Source organism: Myotis daubentonii, chromosome 8 (assembly GCF_963259705.1).
Source record: "Myotis daubentonii chromosome 8, mMyoDau2.1, whole genome shotgun sequence".
Classification (NCBI taxonomy): Eukaryota; Metazoa; Chordata; class Mammalia; order Chiroptera; family Vespertilionidae; genus Myotis; species Myotis daubentonii.
Genome location: NC_081847.1, coordinates 64,953,284 through 64,977,627, shown reverse-complemented (window position 1 = coordinate 64,977,627; position 24,344 = coordinate 64,953,284). Strand labels below are relative to the sequence as shown.

Sequence of the window (24,344 nt, the reverse complement as noted above, 5' to 3'; positions counted from 1 at the left end):
CACATATGCCTGTTCTGCTACCCTTCCTCCAGTCCCTGATCTCTTAGGGCTTCTGCAACTACCCGAAATGTCCTTTTCCTGTCTTCTCTTGCTTAGAAAATGCCTACCTATTCTGCAGACCTAACTCAAATGTCCACTCTTCTGAAATGTTTTTTTTTCCTGATTACAATTATTTCATTTTATTTATTTATTTAATTTCTTTATTGATTAAGTTATTACATATGTGTCCTTATTCCCACAATCTGGGGTCCCTTGGGGGATGTCAGACTGCCAGTTTCAGCTCTGCCCCTGCAGGCCAGGCCGAGGGACCCCACTGGTGCACAAATCTGTACACCGGGCCTCTAGTATGCATGTTTCTATGTTTCCATGCCTGTGTGTTGAGTGTCTACCCCCTGGTGGTCAGTACGCATCATAGCTAATGTTCGAACGGTTAGGCTTTTATAGATAGATAGATAGATAATTTTTATACGTGAATATATTTATAAGGGTAGTTTAATTTAAGAAGAGACATGTGAATTAAAATTACTCTCTGAGCATTTGATATACTTGTAATTTACAGAGTAGATTTAATTTCTTTATTTTTAACATGCCACGAACTGAAAATGTTGGCATGGAGCAGTTCTAATTGCTGTCTTGAGACTGGTTATGTTAGAAATGGGGAGAGTTAATTGCCATGTGGGTGCTCTCAGAACTTTCTCACCATATTCTAAGCACAGGTTGGCATCTGTTATTACATTTGTGCAAGCAAAAAAACGTTTACTCAGAAGCTAGAATATCATTGACAGACGCTTATTTCTAAAATTATAAAAATCTGTAATTTTATTTCAAATATCTCATTGTTTTTCCTGCTAACAAGAAAAACGTGAGTTTTTTAGTTGCACATTGGTTGTAGCTCTTTCAATTATAGTAGTTACAGATTCCTAACTGTATTATATTGATTTATTGCTGAATCTGAATTTTATTTCATAAAGAAGCTAGAGAGAGATCTTATTTGGTAAAAAGAATGCAGTGTTTTTGTGATGGAGTAAAAGTGTTCACAATCAAATCCTCATAGATATTCATTGGCTTATAAAGTTAATACCTACTATATGTTTACCATGAGCCAGGCTGCATGCTGTATTTCTCCTGTATTATTTTATGTAATATTAACAGAATGCTAAAGGTATACCTGCATTTTACAGATGAAAACACCAAACTGAGGGTTAGAGCAGTTTAATAATTTGTTCAAAGTCACACAGCTAGGAAGTATCTGAGTTACAATTTATGCTACTTTATTCTCAGAAAAATAAACATGAAATTCTTGGACCATTCATTGAAAGTATCTTCTGTGTTATAAAGAATAGATAGTGTTTCTTAGTAGCAGAGAGTTAGAGATTTTATCACTGCACAAGTAAAGGTGGAGATGTGTAAAGGCATAACAGTGAGACCATCCTGACTACATTTAGTCAGGAATATGTTGGAAAATAGTAAAAAGTAAGGTTGGATGGAAGAGAAGCCATATGTTTCTTGTACTATTCCACCAGAGTACCCCAAAGACAAAGAAGAATGAACTCATATTTCTGGACTAAGAGGACATATTAAATCATAACTGTTTCTATTGCAAGGGACAGTCCACTCAAATTAGCATGGGTGGATTGGGCCGGGTTTATTGGCTCCCATAAGTGGGAAGTTTAAAGGTACCGTTAGCTTTAGGCACAGCTGGATCCAGTACCTCAAACCCTGTGATCAGGGCTGGCTTTCTTTCTCTGTCCCCAGGACAGGCTCTTAGGTAAAGGCAGGTAGGATGACAATGTGCTGCCCAAATCTCATATATTCTCAGTTCAGTAACTACAGGAGAAAGTCTTTTCTGTTAACTGGGGCAGAAAAGTATTGGAGGAAGATATGGAGTTATGTGCCCACTCAGGAACCAGTCACTGTGACTTGGGAGATGGTATCCTCATCCCTGTGAGTAGGTGACAAGATGCTAAGCATGGGCTCAGCCCTACTCAAACTGTAGGGGATGCATGCCCTACAGAGAGAAGGATCTTTATGAAAGGAAGGGAGGGAATAGGTTTCTAGACAAAAGCAATGGATGCCCACTGACATATAAGTAGTATATATCCTGTAGTTCAGAGGAGAATTAGGGTATGCATGCTTTGGAAGTTCCTTTTCCCCAGAGGATGTAAATGCAAGGTTCTGCTATGTTTAATTGATTATATTTTAAACACAACACTGTGAGGTAGATGGTGGTATCTTCCTTTTAAAGGTGGGGAACAGAAGGCCCGAAGAGGGAACTTAAGGCCGTGACTCAGGAGTGGCAAGTGTCTTCTTATATAGTCCCAAGCAGGAAACCTGACTTCTTTTTAAAATAATTATGGAAACACATTCTGAAACAACCAAATATACTTTTTTCCTCCTAATTTCTTTCCTAGGGAGAGAGGAGATAATGCATTATTTATTCCACCTTTTCCTCAGAGTAATTTTATTTCTGTATTAATACTCCTGGGCATTATTAAGTACAAAAAAGCAGATGGTGTTATTATCATTTTGCAGATGGTTAATCTGAGATGTTGAAAAACTAAAAATAAATGGTTTAGAAATATTTTATATTAAGTATTCATTATTTGTATATAAAACAAATTAGGTTTCATACAATTCATTTAAACTTAGTCCAAATACAATTAGGCAAATATGCTTAGCAAAGTATATTAGAGTTGAATTATTGTGAGTAGGAATGTTATAACACAAAATTGTAATTAATATGTGAATATATATTTTACCTATCAAGATTATTTTATTGCGGATGTTGAATTAATGCAATTTCAAAGGGTACAAACTTCCAGTTATAAGATGAATAAGTTCTGGGGATCTAATGTATAGCCTGGTAACTATAGTTAACAATATTATATTATATACTTGAAAGCTTCAAAGAGAGTAGATCTTAAATGTTCTCATCATTTAAAAAAAAAGATAATTATGTGAGGAGATGGAAGTGGAACTAACCTTATTGTGATAGCCATTTTGCAATATATATATGTATCAAATTAAAAATAAAAGACATTTTGTATATTGAAATGTATTTATTAAATTATTTGAGTATCAAAAGTGGCAGTGCTTATATTAGCTTCTGAGAACAGAAATCTGAGTCATGGAGTTTAGAGGAAGGCACAAACAAATGTAAAATTAGTGTTGATAAGAACCATAGAGGAAAGGTTTATGGTGCCACAAAGTTGTATGGCAGGAAGGTTTGGCTTGTTCAAGGAGGAAGGGAAGGTTTCCCTGAAGAATTGGTGATTCTGTTGAACCTGACACTACCTGTATTATCTGCTTCAATAACGGTTTTGTGTATATTTTATCTGAAGGTATCCATTAGAAATTTTAAGTTGAGAAGGTAGCTAAATGAAATTTTTATGCCAAATATTTTTATTTCAACTGGTAGAATCTTAAGAAGATTCAAGAAATGGAGAAGAGCAATGAATCAGACACAGAACTGGAGGAGCTGAAAAACGCTGACTGGGTAAGAGCTGGGCATTCGCCCTGTTCTGTTTAGTGTTAGAGAAGAAATAACTGGTTGTTAAGGACTGTAGTATGAATTGATGTTACATGAATTTGAAAACCTAGTCTTTCATTTGAGGAAATATCTATTTCCCATTTAATAAAACTATCTGATTTTATTAGAATCACCCCAATGTCTCTGGGAGTTTCAATGTTTTAAAATATTGATCTTTCTGATTATATTAATACTTTAGCATAATCTTATATATAAGTCAAAGTTTATGCTCTGTTTCAGGATAAGGTATGAAATATAGTGTAGTATATTCAATTATTCCCTGGGGATGCAAAATGAATAATATGGGGACTCTGCTTTCATAAAACAGAAGACAGAGTTCTAGAGCAGATGATGGTGGTGTATTCATGTGACACATTTGAGTGTCTACTGTTTTTCCAGCCTTGTACTAGCTCCCTGAATCCCTGTCCTCATAGATGACTTAAAGTCGGGCAGGCATGACAGCCTCGGGGACAGGACAGTGAATGTCACAGAGTTAGACAGAGGTATGTTCAGGTGTCAGTGGGAAAACACACTTTAGGATTCTGACTTTTCAGGTTAAGTACACTGGATAAGTAATGACATTATTAAATGAGAAAGTAGGAAGAGATGCAGATTTGGGAGATATGAACAACTTGCTTTTGGACATATTAGATCTGCTTTCTAATTACCTAGAAAGATTAGAATGATATGAGGAATAGAATGAAGGAGAATCAGAATTTTTTGAATGGCTGACTCTAAACATCTCAGGATATTCCTAGTGGAATAAGGGGGAAATAATAAAATCTCTGGGAATATATACAGTGACAGTTGTGCATTATATTGCATAATAACCATGACTTTAATTTCTGAAAAGTAATTTGTAAAATTTTTGCCAAACAATAATACATAAAGAACTGGCTATATAAAACAAGGCTGTTTTAATCCTTTCATAAATTATAGCAAAAGCTATGTGAGTGATCATCCCCTAATTTACCTATTTTGAGAATTCCAAGTTTCATATGTCAGGTTTTCTTAAAGCCTGAGGAGGTCAGAGGAGACCTCTCATATTTTTAAAAGATGAGATAGATTGAACTAGATCTTAAAGGAATAAGTAAGAAAAGTAGAGAAGTTGGGACAAGAGAAAGCTAACTATTTTAGGGACGTATTAGAATATCTTTAATGGCAGAATCTAAACTATTTTTTTTAAAAAAAGGAATATTTTAGAAGGTATTCTAATGGGTATACCTCAATATTAAGTACCTCAAATTCTTTTTGTTATAAGAAATGGTATACATTTTGTTTTTGTTTTTTAATCACAAATTGTTTTGGGGGACATTTTTGAGACATTTAATTAGAGTTATCTTTATAGACAATTCTTATAAATTATACCACTTGATGTTAAAATACACTGAGTGGCCAGATTATTATGACTGGCCAGATTATTATGACCACCCCATCAGTACTTCATTGACATTCTAAAAATACTGAATATTGAAAACTTCCTAAGCAAATACTCTCAAGGTTTTACTATTATTATTATTTGCATAACTAATTCACTTCATTGTACTAATGGGGTGGTCATAATCTGGCCGGTCATAATAATCTGGCCACTCAGTGTATATTTAAGTAGCTATTTGAGATACTTACTAAGTTTAACAAACTACAATATTTCAGTTAAATATCATATTGATTTTTTTTTTATTGACTTCAGAGAGGAAGGAAGAGGGAGAGAGAGATAGAAACATCCATGATGAGAGAGAATCATGGATCGGCTGCCTCCTGCAAGTCCCCCACTGGGGATCGAGCCCACAACCCGGGCATGTGCCCTTGACCGGAATCGAACCTGCGACCTTCCAGTTCGCAGGCCGACGCTCTATCCATTGAGCAGAACCGGCTAGGGCTTGATTTATTTTTCAATGAAGTAGAGACTATGACACTGTTAGCTTATAAAGCGGGAAAACAAAAGGGTTAAATTATAATACACATATTGAATATGTTTTATATTACTATAAGTACTTCATATATATCTCAATCTTTTGAAAGATAGACAAAGCAACTTGCTATTTGTAGATAAGAAAACTGATATTAAATAATTTGTGCAAAGATAATAACATAAAAAATGTCATTTTTATGCATTTTCTATGTACAGAACACACATTCTATATAGAGGACATCTCTGATCTGCTCAACAAGCTATGAAGTACCATTTTCTTTTAGTGACAAGGAAGCCAGGGTTCAGAAAGATGAAGCAGCTGCCTGGATGTCCAATAGCTAATAGGTGGTTATATAAGTTTGTTATGGTCACTATAATGCCATGTCACCAAGCACTACGAAATCCCTGTGGCATTAGGCATTAATATTAATTTAGCTCATGAGTTTGCAGATCAGTTGTAGTAACTCCACTCTATGTGTGTCTCATCCTTCTGGTAGGTGGTCATTCCAGTGGGCATCATGTCAATCCAGGCATGTTGTCCTTATGGCAATAATAGAAGTGCGAATGACAGCCCATTGTGCTTTTGAAGCCTTTAGTCACGTCATATCCATTACTATTCCAATGGCCAACCAAGTCATATATCAAGATGTGAGAAGTACAGTCTTCCTCTTTAGTGAGCAAAGCTACATAACAGTGTAGACACAGGAGGCCTGAAGAACTGAGACCATTAATGTCTACTAAAGTGGATGAGTTAGGATTTATACCCAGGTGTCTCAGCAGTTATAGCTTGTGGATTCTCTACTGGGCTTTCTACTTACTTTTTAGTAGCCTAAAATTTAATTTTAAAATTGTTTCTGTTTGTAATCCAAGCTCTTTATTTTTTTCTGTGTGACTGTAGTTATTTATAGGAAACTAATAAATTAATTCATTGATGTCTCTCTAACATTGATACTTTCAGGCTCGATTCTGGGTACAGGTGATGAGGGATTTGCGGAATGGGGTAAAACTTAAAAAGGTCCAAGAGCGGCAGTACAACCCTTTGCCCATTGAATATCAACTCACCCCTTATGAGATGCTAATGGATGACATTAGATCCAAAAGATACACTTTGCGAAAAGTGATGGTAAGTAACAAAGAAAACTATTAATGGATTCAAATGGATATTCTTCAGTAATCTTATTTGTTGAAAATGTTCTTTTCAATGTTATACTTTAAAAATATTTTTTTTCTCATAAAAGTAATACATGATCATTATAGAAGATTTGGAAAATATAAAAAAGCTCAAAGAAAAAAATTAAAAATATGTAATTCCACAATCCAGAGAGAAATTTTGCTAACATGCTGGTGTATAGCCTTCAATTTTTTTCTATACATTTTATTTGGACAATATGGATTAACATTGGAATCTTTGTTTTGTAACCTGTTATTTTCACTTAACATATGAGCATTTTCTCATATCATTGTTTATTCAACATCATTTCTAAATGACTGAATCTTTTCCAGCTTATGGCTATACCAGAGTTTATTAAACTAATCAACTTATATCCAGTTATCAACATCCTGTTTTGTGTTACCTTGTATATAAATCTTTTTGAATAGCTACAATTAAGTCTTTGAATTAAGTTCTTAGGAGTTAAATCATTATATAACTTGATCACCCAATAAAGCTAGTACCCATCTGACACATACATGGTTATGACAGTGTTATTGATTATATTCCCTATGTGGTGCTTTACATCCCTGTGACTCTTCTGAAACTGCCGATTTGTGCTTCTTAGTCCCCTTGCCTTTTCACCCATCTTGAAGCTTTCAAACTGTTCTCTGTATCTGTGAGTCTGTTTCTGTTCTTCACATCTTGACCAAATTGGGTATCTTTTCGGTTTGACCAATTTGAGTGAGACAAAATACTCTTTTATTTTTAAAATCTGTATCTCTTTGCTTACAAGGGCACTTAAATATTTTAAATTATATGCAAGGTATATTTCTTTTTTTACTTTAAATAATTTTTTTATTTTTCAATTATAGTTGACATATAGTATTGTATTAGTTTTAGATGTACATCCCAGTGATTAGACATTATATAACTTACTAAGTGATCACCCGATAAATCTCGTACCCATCTGACATCATATATAGTTATGACAGTATTATCTACACTAATAAAAGAGAAAAATGGTAATTGGCGTACGACGATACCCTTTTCATTGGCTAATCAGGGCTATATGCAAATTAACTGCCAACTAAGATTGGCAGTTAACTGCCAACAAGATGGCGGTTAATTTGCATATGTAGGCACAATGCAGGGAGGCGAAAGGGAAAGCAGGAAGCAGCCCCCTGCCATTGACAGTGATCGGAAACCCAGCCATCGGAAATACAAGCCCCCCAGCCATGATCAGAGAATCAGGTGCCTTTTCCGCCCTGGCCAGTGATAGCAGAAAGTAGGGGTGGAGCCAGCGATGGGAGCTGGGCACGGTCGAAGCTGGCAGTCCCAGGAGCTAGGGGTCCCTTGCCTGGGCCTAAAGCAAAGCCCACGATCGCAGGGCCGCTGCAGCTGCGGGTCCCCGCTGCCCGGGCCGGACGCCTCAGCCAGAGGCGTCAGGCCTGGGCAAGGGGCCGATCCTGCGATTGGAGGGTGATGGGGGTCAACGCCTGAGGGCTCCCAGTATGTGAGAGGGGGCAGGCTGGGCTGAGGGACACTCCCCCCCACACACACACCCAGTGCACGAATTTCGTGCACCGGGCCCCTAGTTGATTATATTTTCTATGTGGTACTTTACATCCCTGTGACTATTCTGTAACTGCCGATTTGTGCTTCTTAATCCCTTCACCTTTTCACCCATCCCCCCCCCCCAAGCTCCCTCCCATCTCGAAACCATCAAACTGTTCTCTATATCTGTGAGTCTATTTCTGTTCTTCTTGTTCATTTATTTTGTTTTTTAGATCTATTTGTCTGGTATAAGTATTGCTACCACAGCTTTCTTTTTGTTTTGTTTTTTATTTGAAGTGAGTCTTTTGTAGTCAGCATTTGGCCACCATATATCTTTTAGAGTACATAATTCATTTGCATTTAAAGTAATTATTGCTAGACATATACCATTTTATGATTTGTATTTTTGATCCTTTATTTTCTTCTTTTACTTCTTAAAGAAGACCCAGGGATTATGCATATATGCATATAATTCTTTGGTTAATCTCTTCCCACCCATCCACCCACCACTGCCTTCCCTCTGAAATTCATCAGTTTCTTCCATGCTTCTCTGTCTCTGTGCCGGGGTCCAATCCCAGCAGGTCCAGGGGTTCCCAAAGGCGTAGACGGAGTCGGCGAAGAAGGAATGACACGGAGACAGCGTTGAGTTGATCAGCAGCCTAGCCAGGATCTCTAGCCAGGATCTCCAGCCAAGTTCTGGTCTGGATCTCCAGAGAGGTTCTGCTTAGGATCTCCAGCCAGGTTCTGTGGCCATGTTCCCTCGCTAGGTTCTCCAGCCAGGTTCTGTCCAGGTTCTCCAGCCAGGTTCAGTCACCAGGTTCTAGTCAGGTTCTCTTGCCAATTTCTGTAGTCAGGTTCAGTCCAGGATCTTTTGCCATGTTCTCTCCAGCGAAGTTCTTCTGTCTGTAGGTTCTGTGTAGGTTCTGTCTTCTTGGCTCTCTTCTGAGTTCTGTCTCTTGCTGTCTTGTTACATCTGTATTTATACCAGTTGATTCAATCCTATCAATCTCTATTACAAAGGTTAGGGCGTTTCTTATCTCCATTCCAGGGAGTAAAGATTATGTAGCTTAAGCATGATTGTTTGTAGTTAAATTGATTAACTACCCGCCTGGCACTTAGTTAAGGAGTTTCATCCCCTCCCTAACTTCAGGGGAAAATCCCTACCTGGGGATTCAACCTTTCTCGGAGAGGTGACCTTGGTTAAAACACAGCGCCAAGAAGGTGAGCAAACATATTAAGAACCGTATGCTATATATGCCAGGTCCCTTGAAACAGCAAGGATGGACCGGCTCTCGGCATCTCTGGATATATTTTCTTCGTGAATTTATTTTTGTTCATTAGATTCCACATATGAGTGAGATCATGTGATACTGTTTCTCTGATTAAGATTGTCATTTTTTTATTTGACAATCTAAGACAGCGGTTCTCAACCTGTGGGTCATGACCCCTTTGCGGTTGAACGACCCTTTCACAGGGGTCGCCTAAGACCATCCTGCATATCAAATATTTACATTACGATTCATAGCAGTAGCAACGTTACAGATATGAAGTAGCAACGAAAATAATTTTATGGTTGGGTCACAACATGAGGAACTGTATTTAAAGGGCCAGAAGGTTGAGAACCATTGATCTAAGAGAAAAGAGGTCAGTGCCCCTGACTAAATAGTCAGGCATTGCTTGTTTTAAAAATTCTTGTGGCACACTGTTGAAAATCACTGCTATAATCAGATGAATCTTCTACTTTTTGTCTTTTTTTTTTTTTTTTTTCAGGTGAATGGTGATATTCCTCCTCGGTTAAAAAAAAGTGCTCATGAAATCATTCTCGACTTCATCAGATCAAGACCTCCTTTAAATCCAGTATGTAATTTGACGTATTCCTCTTGATTGGCGTTCACAGAATGAATTATTCTCCTATAGAGTGTGATCTGTAGAACTCAGCTCTTAAAGTGGTTAGTTTTTACATTGAGCTTTTATTCTCAGAACTAGAGGCCTGGTGTACGAAATTCATGTATAGGTAAGGTCCCTAGGCCTGGCCTGCGATCAGCGCCGATTGGGGCCTTCCTTCGATCCGCACCGCCCCCTGGTGGTCAGCGCACGTCATAGCAAGCGATCGAACTCCCAGTCTAACTCCCAAGGGAATGCTTTGCATATTAGCCTTTTATATATATAGAAGATAGATGGTGACTCCCAGCTATAGATTTACATTTAAGTCACAGGAAAACTCTTAACATCTATAATAATAAAAGCATAATATGCTAATTAGACTGGATGTCCTTCTGGAGGACCTTCTGGATGAAGCCAGGGCTGCAAGGGAAGCTTGGGTCCCGAGTGCCAGAGGGAAGCCAGTGCCGGCAGCCGAGGGAAGGAAGGCCTACTCTTGCACGAATTTCGTGCATTGGGCCTCTAGTTTGTTTAATACAAGGCTATCTTAGGGTTTCAATTCAAAACAACCTGGGTTACAGTGCAAAATCTGAACAAAAACTTTCTAGAATAATGGCTAAATATAATATCAAATTGTTCCTGGTGTGGATTGCCTACCCTTCCAGTTTACTTAATAGTGCTAATAACCTCTTTGATTAAATTGTCATTTCCATACTATTTTGCAGTAAATTCACCCTTCTGTACATCTACTTTTATATTATCTTCCTCTGTTAACACTTCTTTTTAGTGACCATGGAATCAGAATATTTTAATCTGGATGAGCATTGGTTTGTGCTTCCTTTGTTCCTCACTTCTCCCCTTGGCTCAGTACCAATGCTCACCAAAGCCTCTCAACCCTTGTACATTCATTAACCTGAAAGGGAATGTACACAGGGTCTAAAGCATAATTAATGATCCCTCTTATAAATCTTTTTAAAAGAAGGGGAAGAGGCCACCTAGGAAATAATTTTAAGAATGCAGGTCATGGGAGAGAAGAGAGAGCATGGTATCAAATAAACCTGGATTTACACACTAGCTCCAAGATTTAGCAGCCATCTGTCTCTGAACAAGTTAATCAGCATCCTGGAGCCTTTATTTATGCAACTATAGAATAAAGATAATAATCTGAGAAGGTTGTGGTGACTTGAAAATATTCTTTTCAAAAACAATAATAGTATTAAAGTATAGCTTGCATTTCAGTTAATTGCCTCTCATGCTTGCATATAGGGAACATAATTTTAACTTTAGCAAAATTTTCTCTTTTTAAATATATATATATGTTATATATATATAACATATATATATCATATATATATATAAACATATAGATAGATAGATAGATAGATAGATAGATTTTAGAGAGGAAGGGAGAGGGAGAGAGAGAAACCTTAGTGATGAGAGAGAGTCATTGATTAGCTGCCTCCTGTACACCCCCCCACTGGGGATCGAGCCCACAACCCCAGCATGTGCCCTGACTTGGATTGAACCGTGACCTCCTGGTTCATATGTTGACACTCAACCACTGAGCCACAGTTGTCTCTTTAAAATTAGTTAAGCACGTACGACTAAATCACTGTGAAATTCAGAAATCTCCCTATTGCTTTAGAAATCTTGATAATGACTCTAAATAGTTTTTTATCAAGCAGTGTGTCAATCCATAAAATATCATTTCATAACATTATACTGTATGAATGGACTTAAGTAAAAACTATTTAAGGACAACTACTTAAAGTCTCCAACCATTATGTGTTTTTTTCAAGGCCTCAGCCAGAAAACTAAAACCCACTCCACCGCGTCCACGGAGCCTCCATGAAAGAATACTAGAAGAAATCAAAGCAGAAAGAAAGCTGCGGCCTGTCTCCCCAGAAGAGATTAGACGTAGCAGATTAGGTGAGTCACTGCTTTCCACACTCCTGGTCTAGTCACACCCACTTGAAAAAGTGTCTTTATATAGTCAGCTTAGTGGAACTAACGGTACAAGAATAAGAAATTCTTTCCCTACATCATCCTGAACTGGCAGAGTGGATGGAGCTCTGCCAATCTCTAGACCAGCGGGTCTCAACCTGTGGGTCGCGACCCCTTTGGCGGTCGAACGATCCTTTCACAGGGGTCGCCTAAGACCATCCTGCATATCAAATATTTACATTACGATTCATAGCAGTAGCAACGTTACAGATATGAAGTGGCAACGAAAATAATTTTATGGTTGGGTCACAACATGAGGAACTGTATTTAAAGGGCCAGAAGGTTGAGAACCACTGCTCTAGACTGGTTTTAGGAGAGTGTCTTTACCTCTCTGCGTGTCTATTTCTTTGTCAATAGAAGGGGCATAAAAATTCCTCTACACCTGCATTATGGCTTTTTTGGTAGAATTAAATAAGATTGTGGTTAAAATACTTTATAAATTGTGACACATATACAAAGATATGTTTTAGAATAAAGATATGTTTTAGAACAACTATAAGTTGTTACTTCAAGTTTCTATTGTCTTGATTATGGGTTTAAAAATATGGTATTAGGTGATAAAAGCATCAATTACTATCTGATATCACTTAACTTATTCTCAAAGTTCCTTTATATTTAGTAAATTTAATGTGTTTAATGTATACTGTAAGCACACATTGATTTTGATTTATAGATAGATCATTGTAAACATTTTGTTTATATAGCTTTCCTCCAATTTAAGGTGTCCAAAGGATTCAGAGAAACTTCCTTTAGGAAAATAGATTATAATGGCACCTGAACAGGAAGGGAATCAGTTCCGTGACACCACCCTCTCGTAGTTTCCCCTCTGATTTCTTTTTCTACTTCTTTGAGACTCTTCTTGATTCTTTAAGTTTCTATCTTGGGCTCACTTCTTCCTGTTCAGCCATGCCCTTTTCCATAGTTTTTGTTTCTGGCTATCTTCCAGCCCCAAATCTACAGCACAGATTTCTCTAAAAGTTCAAACTCATGCATCCATCTGTCTGCTAGATAGAGCCTCCTTATATCCTACAAGCAAGACAAGCCCAACAAGTCCACAAGTAAACTCATCTGCTTTACCCAAACTATCTCTTCCTGTTTCCCCATCTCAGTGTGCCCAACACAAACTTCAGCATCATCTCTGACTCTTAACAGCCAAGCCCTGTTGATTTTACTTCTGGAACTTTCTAGGCTTCCACTCAACAGCCACTGTCTTAACCTAAGTTGTCATCTTCTCTGGTCTATTTATTGCATCAGTTCTGATTACTCTCCCTAGTCCAGCTCGGAACTCTACAGTCACTCCATATTGATGTTCTTTGACTCTCAGCCCTTCTGTTACATTGTGACCTTCATGATGGCAGGACCCATGTCTGTCTTGTTCATTATTGTGACCCCAGTCCCTAGTATAGGGACTTGGCTGTAAAAAGAACTCCCATAGGTGTTGAAATTTTTTAATGTACCTTATAATTACTAAAATACAAATAAAAGTTATGTCAATTTATCCCTGTCTAATTTTTATGGCAGCAAGTGTTGTCTCTTAAAAATTATGTTTAGCCCAGCCAGCATGGCTCAGTGGTTGAGCATTGACTGGTCAGGGTTTGATTCCTGTCAGGGCACATGCCTGGGTTGTGGGCTGGACCCCCAGTGTGGGGTGTACAGGAGGCAGCGATCAATGACTCTCTCTCATCATTGATGTTTCTGTCTCTCTCCTTCACCAATTCTCTCTGATATCAATAAAAATACTTTTAAATGATGTTTATAGCATGCAATGTGACAAATCCATATGAGCATTTACATAATAATGAGCCAAAACATATAAACCATGTGAACCAAGAGTTCTTATCCTGGGATCCTTAACTGGGCCTGAGGAGGGTCTGTGAATCCCCTGAAATGTTTTAAAAATGTATGCATATTTCACAGACTATATGTATATGCATTTTTTTTTTGAGAACAAGAGAGTTAGAACCACTATGGAAAAATAAGGAAATTAATTGTAGGATAATTGTTTTAAACTAGATTTTTAAAAATTTACTACACCTTGAAAAGGAATAATGGAGGTAATACAAACGGTTTCAACAAAACTATAGAGAAAAACAAATAGTTTGCCATGAGAAAAGTAAGTTTTATGATTTACAGGAGTAAAGATTAACTGGGCTTGGGATTATAGACTTTAATGGCAGTACCAATAGACTAGAGAAAGGAACAACACAAGCATAATGTACTTGTGTTACTTGGATGGTATGTGGCATTGCGTCTCTTTTTCTCTTTTCTTTTTTTCCAATACTGTTTTGAACCTTTATTTTCTATTAAACATTGTGCCAGCTGTTGGGGGACACAGATGAATAAGACATCATCCCTGCCCGCAAATGCTTACAGAAGAGTGACTTTGGAGTGTCCTGCATGTTCATGTTGCAAGAGATATACATGAGTGCTAATAGCAGCCAGTGAGAGGGCGTTAAGTGAGGTCATTTGAAGGAGTTTAAGGAAGAAACTAGCAATCTTTATAGGCATCAAGGGGACACTCTTAAATTGCATGGAATGTCATCACAAACACTTGTCACACACATATTCTCCTGTTTCATTTTAAACAAATTAGATGCTAACTAATAGAAGCCCTATTTTACAATAATTAAATATCAGTTTTTGTTGATTATATCGTATCTTATTTTAACCTTATTACTTGGTATTTCACAACAACCAGAATTGAGCTATTATAGAAAGTGATTTTCTATGAGAGTCTTACTTCTAGACTTCTGTCTTCAAAGTGATCTTAAATTTTAATTGAACAGTAAAAGATTTGGGCTCATTATTTCTGTAGATATATATTGGTTCTTACAATTTTCCTTTGGGGGGTTTGGTTAGGATAAGCTTGGTAGAATTAACTTGAAGAAATGTTTCCCTAAATATTTTTATAACCTTTTCCTCTCCATATAATTGCAAGTAGAAACCCCACTGTTGAAATGGGGGAAATATGTAAATATTAAAAGAAGAAATGTTACCCATAATTTGAACAGCCAGAGGCAGTTCCTGCAAATCTACTTGTGCATCTTGAATTGGAAACAAATTTATGTACAGTATTCTTCTGTCTTCATTTAACATTGTATGTGACATGAGCACTTCCACTGCCATTAAATATGACTCAAAAGATAAGGACATGATATCCTCACATATGGCTAAACTGTGTTTATTTACCTACTTCTGTATTGTTTTACAGACTGTTTTCCTATTAAGTCTGAAATTACTATTCTTGTACATACTGTATGATCTTTTTTCCTAACATCTTTTACTGTATTGAGATTTTGGGTTTAAAATATAAGTTGTTACTTTTAAAAGCATCATTTTTCTAAACATCTTAGTGGCTATGATGCTTGATTGCTGTCCTCTTGTGTTATATAGAATTTAGAAAAATCTGAACCTCATCTTTCAAGAAATAATAGCATCTCTTTCTTATGCAGTAGTCAGTCTATTTCAAAAGATATGTTCATGTTCCAGAGAAGAGCAGAATAATATATTGGAGAAGAGTGATGAGTGCTTTTACAATGTGTAGTATTTTATTTACTCTACATAATTGGGGAAATCTAGATTCGGTAGTATTTGAGTTTAGAAATGCAGTTTTTTTTAATGGTGTGTGGAGGATATTCTCGTCAGTAAAATCTCAAAAGACAACTAAAACACAGTAAATTGGTTATTTAAAAGTTAAAGTGTAGTTTGTATATTAGGATGAAATACCTAAAATATTATTTCCTGATTATCAAACAATAAGTATGATTCTTAACACATAGTTGCTTTATTTGCCCCATTTAATATTCACACCCCCTTTGTTGACTTAAGTGCTTTTTAAAACATCTGCATGTGATTCTGACATCTTGCTAAGTTGAGTTTGAGATGTAACTGAATGCTTTTCCTTCACATCATTTTTTTTTAAACACTATATTGCGACTTTGGGTTATAAATATAAATTGTTCCTTTAAAAAAAATCTGCCAAAAAACATATCGAGAAATACTTACATGCTGTTAAATGTGGGCGTTAGAACGCTATAGGCAATCTACCTGGAAAACTTGAACTGGGCAGACACTCCTGTACTTCCTTCCCCACTAGACCTAATGTTCTAGTCTCTTCTGACCACAAAAGCACCTGTATCCCTGAGCGTAGGTCATAGAATATACAGTCCTGGTAAGAATTTTGGGCTGTAGTAAAAATAGATAATTCTGACTGTCACGAATACCCAAATCCATCAAATCTTTGTATAACCTTTTTAAAAAATCTTATTAAGATAAATTTACCTATCATAAAGTTCATCCTCTTTAAGTTATAAAATTCAATGAGTTTTAGTATGTTGTAAAAATTTAAAAACAAAGTATTCAATAGGAAATAAATAAGTTTATTCTTTAAAAAGTATATTTATTAAGCTTTTTACTGTGTACCAAGCACTGTTCTGAGCACCTTTTCTTTTCTCGCTCTCTCTTTTTTTTTGGGGGGGGGGGGGTACAAAATTATTTAATCTTCCTAACAGTTCCATGAGGTGTAGGTATCATTATTACCATTTTACAGATGAAGTCAACTGAAGCACAGAGAGGTTAAGTAACTTGCCCATAATCACACTGGTAGTAAGTGGCAGAGCTGATGTTCAAATTTAGGCATTCTGGCTCCTGAGGCCTCTTTTCAACTACTAGGTTACACTGCCTTCAATAGGCAATTATTGACATACTAGAGGCCCAGTGCACGAATTTCATGCACTGGTAGGGTCCCTAGTAGCTGCTGGCTGCTGGCCAGGTACTCTCTCCCTTCCCCCAGTTGCCTGCTGCTGCTGGCCAGGGCCTCTCTCCCCCTGGTGGCTGCAGCTGGCCAGGGCCTCCCTTCCTTCCCCCAGCCGGCCCCGCCCCCTGGTCGAACTCCCGGTCGAGGGGACAATTTGCATGCTACGCTTTTATTATATAGGATTGTGATGCTGCTAGTTACTAAATGAGACTTCATATAAAATGTTTCACCTATATACAGAGAGCCAAATTTTCACCCTGAAATAAATTATTTAATAACACATTTATCTTTAAATTTTAAAGATTTGTATGTTCTGTAAAACTGTGTTTTTTAAAATGGCTATTTTTTTCTTTTGATGTTAGATTGAAGTCAAAAATTCTGTAGTACTATGGTTCTTTAAAATTTTTGTCTTTATCATGCTTATTTTTAACATGTTCTTTAAAAAGTTTTCTTCTTTTAATGTTACTTCATTTGAAGTCTGAGTGATAGACTTGAAACTAAGATTCACGGTTTCATTATATTTTAGATTTTTATTCACTGCCTTCTGCCTTACAATCTGAAATGTGCCACTCCAGGTCTTCTCGAATTTTCCCTTCTTTTTTGTCCTCCCTGTATATTTCTAACAGCTGAATTATTTTCTTTTTATTGTTTGTTTTCTTTTTTTCAGCAGTGCGGCCACTTAGCATGTCTTACAGTTTTGACTTGTCAGGTAAAAAAAAAAAAAATGCTTTCACACCTGACGTGGGTTTTGTGGTTTCTGTGAAATACATTTCATTCATCTGCTCGTTCAAACATGTCAAAAAAGAAAATTGAAAGGCTTCTTCTAAGCTGTGGTCAGTAAAATAATACTTTCTGCTTATACTTTTAAAAAAGTATAACTGCAATAAATCTGTTGCCTACCAAGGGGCATGGAGGAACCATTACACCACACGCACGGTTACGGACCGTGGCTGCCGGTCCTTATGGTCTCTCACTCACCCGCCGTCTTCTAAAGCAGTGACGTCACAGTCGACAGCAGAACCTTGCTTTAAGAGACTAGAAAAAAACCTTTCAAGAAACAAAGCTTTTTGTTTTTTTTGTTTTTTAAATATATTTTATTGATTTTTTACAGAGAGGAAGGGAGAGAGATAGAGAGTTAGAAACATCGATGAGAGAGAAACATCGATCAGCTGCCTCCTGCACATCTCCCACTGGGGATGTGCCCGCAACCCAGGTACATGCCCTTGACCGGAATCGAACCCGGGACCCTCCAGTCCGCAGGCCGACGCTCTATCCACTGAGCCAAACCGGTTTCGGCAAGAAACAAAGTTTTGACACTGCTTATTCTCTAAAGCATTTAAGTAGCTAAACTGAAAACTGTCAGCTACTTCAGAGAACTGCCGCTTCTCAGTTGATGGGCAAGAACTTGTATCTCTCTGCTTCCTGTAGAAAGGCCAAGTCACAAACAGTTCTGAGTGCTCATTAACAGCATGAAAACAGAAAAGCCCGGGATGGCATTGGTTGTAAAATAGGAGCCCCGGGTTTGTTGTACAAGTTTAGACCCCTCCTGTTAAGTAGACAGGGATTAATAGTGAAACAAACAACTATTAATGAGTAAATGTGATCTGTAAAATCAGCCCTCTTTTTAAACTATATATAAGCGAAGTTTCCAAGCCAACTTAATCCTTGTAAATTATTTTGCAAGTTAGAATTTTTAATTTCGGAAGCTGTCATCTTGAACATAAAATGAGATAAGATGTTGGGACTAATATTTTCTTCCAGAATTTTCTTTTATATGCCATGGAATTGTTGGCATATATTAAATACAAATTCATATTTAAAGAGCCAGAGAGTTCTAGTATTATATTCTGTTTATGACTATTTACTGAGTATCTTTCAACTGCTAAACTAGTTCCTAACTGCTTTTTAAACTTCTTTTTATATTTGTAGGTCTCAGACATGACTAATATTTGTGCTTTTAAGAAATTCAAATAAATAATTTACATTCTTCACTTTCTTCTTTTGACTGACCACTAAAGAGCTTTTCTATTTTCTTTTATCTGCTTGAAAATTTTTATTTTACCAACCATTTGCAGAGTAACCTTATAAAAAATTTTGTTCTGGAAAATAAACTCAGAAATGTTTTGGAATATATAAATTACTACCAGTCTCGTAAAAGTTGGAAGTATATATTACAGACACTCTACCGCTTCTAAATATCTACTAAAGATGTTTCCATCAGTTGGACTGTATGAGAGTGGCTGGCTACCTAAACACATTGACCGTTGGCTAACACAATTAAGCACATGTGACTGGTCTAGACATTATGCATGCCCACACATATTATATATAGGTGTATTTTGGGTTCTTATAGGTTATATGATGGGTTGTGTATTGGGAAGAAAGATATTGGTAGTTGACCTCCTTGATATAAACAAGTAAAAAGTTTTTATGTGCTTTCACTGCTCATCATTTGCTATAGTTTACTTCATAATTTAGTATATATACTTAATGATTTCTACATGCTTTGTTCTCAATTTCTTGTGCTACTTTTATGTTTTCATTGTTGCATCTTGACAAATTATAAATGGGCCCTGACTGGGTGGCTTAGCTGGTTGGAGCATCGTCCTGTACACCAAAAGGTGGTGGGTTCGATTCCCAGTCAGGGCATATACCTAGGTTGCGGGTTCAGTCCCTGGTCAGGGCATATACAGAAGGCAACCAATCAATGTTCTCTCTCACACTGATGTTGTCCTTTCTCTCTCCTTCCTTCCCTCTCTCTAAGATCAATATTTAAAAAATTATAAATGGAAAAGATGGATCCATTCTTTAACCTAATGCCAAGTTGGAAAACTAAGGAGTAAATATTGAAACGTGTAAATAATTCCCCTGAACTCAAGTGTAGAATAAGACACATAAAGTATATTCTGTTGCTTAGGTATATCTTAGAAATATTAATCCTTAGTGGAAAATTTTAATCTATTCAACATTAATTAAGGTAAGTATAATTTATTTTTGCAATGCAAATATTAAATATGTAATCTGTATCCCAGTTATATTTCCTCCAACTAAGTAAGGCAGCAACTGGGTGTATCTAATACACATAAAGTTATTATAATAAAGTATTCAATATCATGGCCATGCACTGAACCTGAAATATGTGACTTTTAAAGCCATATCTAGCATCTTAAATATTTTGTTTAGTTATAAATATCAGTTGTTTTCCTCAAGAAATTCTGTCTTATGTAGATGTACAAAGTTTTATCTAAGTATTTGGTTTTCTCACACTAAAGTAATGAGGATTTATTTATTTGAACAGAAGAGTATAAGCTAATGGGTAATTTCTCAAATCCCTGCCTTGAGAATGAAATGAACTCATGGCAGCCCTTATCGCTTAAAAGTGTTTCCTAAGCTTCAGTTCAGATACCACCCTCATGATTTTTGCCAGACTTAAGTTCTACCAGGTATTATTTTAAGTTTTTTAAATCTATCATAAATGACTTAAATATCTTAAGCAAAAACATCCATAAAATCATGCATCTGATAAAGTATTTTTTTTAAACATTAAAGTAAATATATAACCACTAAAACTGTCTCAGTGTTCTTCCAGGCACTCCTAAGTGGTCTCACCTGACCTGATAGATTGGGAATGTGAGACCTGCCTTGGGAATCTGACTGCGCTGCGTTCTCACTATACCTCCAATTTGGGAGCCTCGATCGAATGGGTAGTTAAGAGGGATGAAAGAGTGTGCAATTTTAACTTTGTGCTTTCTCTTGAAAGACTAACTAGTACAACAACATGAACAATTCCATAGGAAGGGTGTGAAATGAGATACTCTATAGAATCAGGTTTTTAAAAATATGTATTTCTGCCCTAGCCAGTTTGGCTCAGTGGATAAAGCATTGGCCTGCTAACCAAAGGGGCCCTGCTTCGATTCTGGTCAAGGGCACATGCCTGGATTGCAGGCTCAATCCCAGTAGGGGGCATGCAGGAGGTTGCCAATCAGTGATTCTCTCTTATTATTGATGTTTCTATGTCTCTCTTCCTCTCCTTTTCTCTCTGAAAAAAAAAAAGAAAAAGAAATTAAAAAATATGTATATATACTTCAAGACCATATTTAAGCACTACCTTTTTTCTTGACAGGAATTAATCAGCCCAATCATTTCCTCCTTTGCTTTCTAGAAAACTTTGAAATTACTCCTAAGTGTGGCAGCCTACCACTCTCTACACCTCCTTATTAAAGCTGTATTTGAAGACTTTAACCATTATACTGTGTGTAAAAACTCGCTGCTTTTACCCTTTTGTCCCCTTCAGCATACCTCCTTCCCTAATTATTTATTTGTTCTAGCTACTTAATACCTGGAAACATAATAACAAAAGTAATGCATGTGTTGTCAAAATTTGTGTTAGAAATTTTATGTAAACTGGTAAATGATTAATGGATGGTATGTCTGTCTTCTTTCTTCCTTTTTCCTTTCCTCCATCCTTCCTAGCTTACTCAAACCTTTTCTTCTAGTTCACAAGGGAGTGTTCTCTGGCCGTCTTGATCTCTCAAAATAAACAGAAATTGTAAATATTAAGTCAGATAATGTTATAAAAGGCTGTACTAGAACACATTTATATACTTAATGTTTCCTGGAAATCCACTTCTTCAACTTCAAGCATATAAATATTATGCGTTGGGGGGGAACTACTGATTCTTAATTGTATAATAACCAGTTACAATGCTTTCCCCTCGTAAAGGAGCTGGAAGCATGTCTTTTTCGCTTAGTGTACCCTTACCCCCAGCCACAGGGGCTTCCGACTGTTCCATGTGCACAGACCTGCTCATGGTGCTGACCTGGAACTTAAATTACACAGTGACTGCTTTTCCCATCTTTAAGTACTCTAATTTGGTAGTTAGTTATTAAACGTTGATGTTTAACGATTCATTTGAAATACTGAGGAAAAGTGGTTCCACTTGCATTGGAGAATTCCAGGCTACAATGGGGAAAAAAAAAGTGGACTTTAGAATCGGTACTGACTAGGATTCAAGTTTCCGCCACATACTAGCTGTGTGACTGGCTAAATCACTCTGATCCTTGGCTTACTTACTTGCTAATGTAGATACAAATCGGTGTTATTAATTGCTTACATTCATGGTGAACTGCCTGTAATACACACAGCATTAAGTATTTTATATACTAGTACAGTTGTTAACTTATTTAATCCTCACAACAAACTCATGTCTGTTGTTAGCCCATTTTATGGATGAGGTAACAGGAGGTTAGGTCACCAGCAGCAGAGCTTGACTTGGAGCAGAGCCATCTGCATCTTACTGTACTGTCTACTCTGTGCTCTGCTCTGTACCCTGCATTTCTTTAATTTGTTACGTTGCTTTCCCATCCAGATTGGAGCGCTGAATAAACTAAGTCAGCTTTATCAGAAGGATTGTATCCCAGATTCTTTGTGTTCATGTTTATATGAATATGGGTTATTAGCTGTTTTAAATCAAGCGATGTTCGTACCTGACAACCGCACACTTACTTAGGCTTCAGGCATGCCGTCACTTTGATCCACCCATCACTAGCTCTTTAGAGTCTAAAGTAAAACTAGCCTCTCTGAGCCTCCGGAAAATGAAGAAGTTGAGTCAGTTATCTGTAGAACTTACTTTAGCTCTAAATTTTAACCTATAAATGTGAATATATCATTAGTCAGTTAAAGGTTTTCTTCAGTTGAATCCGACAGTGTATATATAACAAAAATGTTTTATATACATAGGTGTATCAAGCTGCTGTGCTGTATTTGTGTGACATGGAAATGCTGTCACTGGTGTGTGTTTCTGAGTGCAGGTACTTGGGGAGGTGTGTTTTGTCCACTGATTACCTTTCTTAGCTCAAGAAAAGGTGAGCTTTCTTCTTTCTTTTGCCAGATGTAACTACCCCTGAATCTCCAAAGAGCACTGCAGAATCCTCAGTGGTGAATGGAGGTTTAACATCACAAAGAAAAGAAAATGGGCTAAATGCTGCACAGCAGGTGCCTGTGCAGCGGAAGAGGCTCCTGAAAGCTCCGACTCTGTCTGAACTGGACAGCTCTGACTCCGAGGTGAGGTCCCGCGAGGCCCTGGTTCACAGAGCTGGACTTCGAGTTCAGGATGCTAACACTCGCTGACCTCCCCATTTTTCAAGCAGTAAAGTTAGGATTAAAATTGATTGGTTTAGCAGGAAGTAAAACAGGATTATTCGCTGTCACTTAGTAAAGATCAACATAATGACCATAGTATATAGAATAAGTTTTAAAATATTGATATAGTCTCAGATTACGATGGGGTTAAAATAAGTCAACAATTTTTAGACTTACATTATCTTAAATACCTTTTATATGGAGGAAGGGAAAAGAAAGACATATTTCCACTAAAAACACTTAACACTGTAGAATAATCATCCATTTACTTCTCTCGCTGAAATACACACACACTGACACATCCCCACTGAGGCTGTCCTTTCTGTGATAACATCAGGCAGGCCTCAGAGAGAAAGCTGCCAGTGTTCTCCAGAGTTCATCTTTCACTGCTGCCCTCTGGGCAAGATCTAACATCCTTGTTTTCAAGAAACAGGAAGGATGCTGTCGCTGATGCTTCCCAAATCTCTCAGTCCTCTGTCTGCAGCTCAGTATTGTATATCTCCTCTGCTCCATCCTCAAAATCATATTCTTGCCCCCCTTCCTCCTGGCCCCACCCCCCGGCCCCCTACCACACCAACAACACACACAGCCAGCTTCTCATCTTCTGTTTGCTAATGTGGTTGCTGGCTCCACCCTCTCCACATTCACCCAGGGTAGAATTTAAGGCGTTATTCTTTAATTCCCCTCTCATCAGTCTCCACCCCTAACCCAGAAGATACCAATAATAACAATTTTGTTACTAAATATTTTTCAAACATTAAGAATAATAAAGAAATATCCTTACTGCTGCCTGACTTCCGTGCACACTGTCACAAATGCTGTCTCTCTCTCTTCAGGCCCCTCTTACCTTCCTCCTTCCTAGCCTTCCCAATTCCATCTGACCTCCCTCCTGTTGACACCTTTTGAAGGCTCCTCGCCACTTACAGGATTAAGTTCATGTCCCCAAATAACCTGGTGATCTGATGCCTGTGCCACCACTCCCTACCTCAGTCTACACTTCAGCCACACTCAGCCATTTGTTCTTCCCTGCACATTCCCTCCTTCCTCAGCTCTGTGCTTAGTGTGTCTGCAGTCTACCTTCATTCCTAACTCCTGTTTATCCTTTAACCGTCAGCATGTACCTTGCCTTCTCTTTTCCCCGACACCCCTAACCGATTAGACCCCCCTTCTCCGTGGTTCCAATAATAATCTTCCCTTCTCTCTGTTACGTTAGGCGACTTAACACTGTAGTATCATAACCCATGTATTTCTCTCTCCCACCAGAGGGCAAGCTCCCTCAGAAGAGGGACTGTGCTGAATTCACTTTATATCCTCAGTTCTTAACACCCAGCAGACACTCGCATATTTAGATAAATTCATACTAACCTGTGAGAACAGCGATTGAAATTAAAAGACTGTCTAGCTCTGTACTGT

At 37.4% G+C, this 24,344-nt stretch overlaps 1 protein-coding gene across 11 annotated transcripts in view; it reads left to right on the top strand.

Moving 5' to 3' along the window:
* Window positions 1–24,344, top strand: part of LOC132239803 (centrosomal protein of 76 kDa) — a 159,697-nt gene that overhangs the window by 105,093 nt on the left and 30,260 nt on the right. For 7 of the 11 annotated variants that reach the window (XM_059706688.1, XM_059706689.1, XM_059706686.1 and 4 more), the window contains 6 exons: window positions 3,419–3,496; window positions 6,400–6,564; window positions 9,919–10,005; window positions 11,829–11,958; window positions 17,457–17,498; window positions 22,681–22,853. In XM_059706688.1, coding sequence (XP_059562671.1) covers window positions 3,419–3,496; window positions 6,400–6,564; window positions 9,919–10,005; window positions 11,829–11,958; window positions 17,457–17,498; window positions 22,681–22,853 — 675 coding nt within the window. The remainder of the gene's footprint in view (window positions 1–3,418; window positions 3,497–6,399; window positions 6,565–9,918; window positions 10,006–11,828; window positions 11,959–17,456; window positions 17,499–22,680; window positions 22,854–24,344) is intronic. The other 4 variants (XM_059706687.1, XM_059706685.1, XM_059706694.1 and 1 more) reach the window with 2 other exon arrangements.